Source organism: Triticum aestivum, chromosome 5B (genome assembly GCF_018294505.1).
Source record: "Triticum aestivum cultivar Chinese Spring chromosome 5B, IWGSC CS RefSeq v2.1, whole genome shotgun sequence".
NCBI lineage: Eukaryota > Viridiplantae > Streptophyta > Magnoliopsida > Poales > Poaceae > Triticum > Triticum aestivum.
The window spans coordinates 633,768,676-633,771,096 of record NC_057807.1 but is presented as its reverse complement, the minus strand read 5'-3'; the positions used below and the strand labels follow the sequence as shown (position 1 = coordinate 633,771,096).

At 55.0% G+C, this 2,421-nt stretch overlaps 1 protein-coding gene across 2 annotated transcripts; it reads right to left on the bottom strand.

The window, feature by feature from the left end:
• Window positions 1-473: 473 nt before the first annotated feature.
• Window positions 474-1,931, bottom strand: LOC123117272 (pneumococcal serine-rich repeat protein). 2 transcript variants are annotated; one of them, XM_044538057.1, is made up of 2 exons: window positions 1,248-1,931; window positions 474-1,145 (listed from the first exon to the last, which is right to left on the bottom strand). In XM_044538057.1, exons 1-2 carry the CDS (start codon window positions 1,870-1,872, stop codon window positions 694-696), a joined length of 1,077 nt encoding a protein of 358 aa, XP_044393992.1. In that variant the 5' UTR covers window positions 1,873-1,931; the 3' UTR covers window positions 474-693. The 2 variants fall into 2 exon arrangements, with proteins under 2 accessions (XP_044393992.1, XP_044393991.1); XM_044538056.1 differs by having other exon boundaries at window positions 474-1,931.
• Window positions 1,932-2,421: the final 490 nt, after the last annotated feature.

Sequence of the window (2,421 nt, the reverse complement as noted above, 5' to 3'; positions counted from 1 at the left end):
TCTTGTGAGGAAACCAGTCTTCATCTGCTCTGGGACTGCCCTTTTGCTCTGCAATGTTGGGATTCTATTGTTCCTTCCAAAGTCAGAGGCATCAATGTTTCCGATGAGATAAATTTGTTGTTAAGCCATCTACCCAGGCAGTTTGCAGTGACCGTAATCACCATGGGCTGCTGGCACATTTAGATGTAGAGAAACTCCAAAATTTTCAAGGCTCAAAACTCATCAGTTCAAGCATGGAGGAAACTACTCAGAGATGACCTTAAGTTGATTATTCTGAGAACTAAAGAGAAGCACAGACAGGCCTTCAGAGACTGGATTATAGATAAACTAGCTTAATCATCATGGACATTCCTAGAGCTGTTATTGGTTAGATGGCATGTTTATGTGTTTTCTTTTCTTTGTTGTACATAACGTTATTTAACTTTTGAATGAAAATTACCGTAGAACAATCCAGTTGTACATTGCACCCATGATGAATAGTTAAATGAAAAATAACATACAAAATTGACTCACTACACTTTGAATAGAACCATAACATTCCATTCTACTTGGTTTCTCGACCAACCACGGACTAAAGACCATAAGTGCATCAGCATGAGCATCCTCTCGCGCACAGCAGCACAAGACGACGGGTAGAATCTAGAGCCAAAAAGTTTACCCTAGGTACCAAAGCATCAGCAGGGCGCGCGTTTCTCATGCTGTCGAATCGGCCTCAGGAGCGCTGGCGCCGGACCCGGACGGGGACGGTGCGCCGGCAGACCCGTATGATGCCCCTGACGATGGCGAGTCGGCAGCCCCGGAAGATGGAGCGTCCGCGTCCGATGGGGATGCCGACGGTGCATCGGCAGCTGGCCCGCTGGAGGCGCCGTAGGAGGAGGCCGGTGCGTCAGCTGACGTTGAGTCGGAGGTTTGTGCGTTCGAGGGTGCCGATGCATCGGCCGATGGTGCTTCGGAGCCCGATGCGGTGGAGCCGTAGGAGCCCGACGCGTCAGCTGACGGTGCCTCGGAGGTAGGTGCGCTCGAGGACGCCGACGCATCAGTGGATGGTGCTTCGGATGCCGATGCGCTGGAGCCGTAGGAGCCCGACGCGCTGGCACTGTCGGACGACTCAGGTGCGCTGGAGCCGTAGGAGCCCGACGCGCTGGCACTGTCGAACGACTCAGGTGCGCTGGAGCTGTAGGAGCCCGACGCGCTGGAGCCGTAGGAGCCCGACGCGCTGGCACTGTCGAACGACTCAGGTGCGCTGGAGCCGTAGGAGCCCGACGTGCTGGCGCCGTAGGATCCTGGAGCGCCGCTGTCCCACGCCGTGGGCGCCACCGCGGCGCCGGCGGCGGGCATGGGGCCAGACGCCTCGGTGATGAGGTCGAGCGTGACGCGGAGCAGCTTCTCGAACTCGAGGCTCTTGGTTACGACGGCGTTCTTGACGTCGCTGATGGGCGCGTCCTTGCAGGTCTCCTCACAGGTGTTGGAGCCGCCCAGCGTCGCGGACAGCCACGACTTGATCTCGAGGAACTTGGCGCAGGTGGGCTCGCGGGTGAGGGCGCTCAGGTGCGCCACCGTCTCTTCAATGTCGTCGGAGCAGCCGTCGAGGCACTTGAACAGGGTGTCCTCCTTGACGCCGCTGAGCTCGTGGTGAGCGAACGCTGCCACCGTGGTGCCTACCTCCTTGGCCACGTACACGGACAGCTCGGCCAGCCGGCGCGCGTCCGCTGTCCGGGTCTCCGGGTTGGTCGTCAGCGACTGGATGCACACTTTAGGGAACAGCGTCTTGTTGCACGCGTCCTGGAGGTTGTCGCTGTAGGGGGTGGGCTGGGCGACAGGGACGGCGAAGACGAGGAGCAGGAGCACGACGAGGCGAGGCAGGCCGGCCATGGCTGACGCTGACCGCTAATTGATTCCTGGTGCATGTGTCTCTCTTCGTGTTGTGAGCGACGAACGGTGAAACTGCATAGGGTTTTTATATACGAGTTGTTTGCCATCTCTTTTGACGGGCAAAGTGGACGGTCGGGGGCTCGTCTCGCTGCATGCATGCATGCATGGTTTGGAATGGCTTCCGGAGACAGGAGCGCCTCTGGCGACAAGTGTTGGACTTTTGGTTTCAACTATATGTGTGGCTGCCAATTAATTTAGCTAGCTACTACTACTATAGGAGGACGTATATCCAGTGCAACCCAGTAATTTGTGCACCGTATTTAAAAAAGCGTTTTGGCAGTGGCACCGTCACCTCCCTTCCCCTGCTATGTCCAATACTGGAATCCAAAACTTTGTCTACTGTAGGTCAGTTCTTTTAACAGCTTAAAAAATAAGCTCTCTCCTCCATATCTTTTTCCATAAACCGCCTCTCTTATTAATCGGGTCTTCTAAACTAGTTGTCGGATAACTTATTAAAAAGTTTCAACAAATTTTGAGGACAGCTTATAT

Excerpts from the sequence above, each read along its gene's own strand:
- LOC123117272 (XM_044538056.1), bottom strand. The coding sequence starts at position 1,872 with ATGGCCGGCCTGCCTCGCCTCGTCGTGCTCCTGCTCCTCGTCTTCGCC.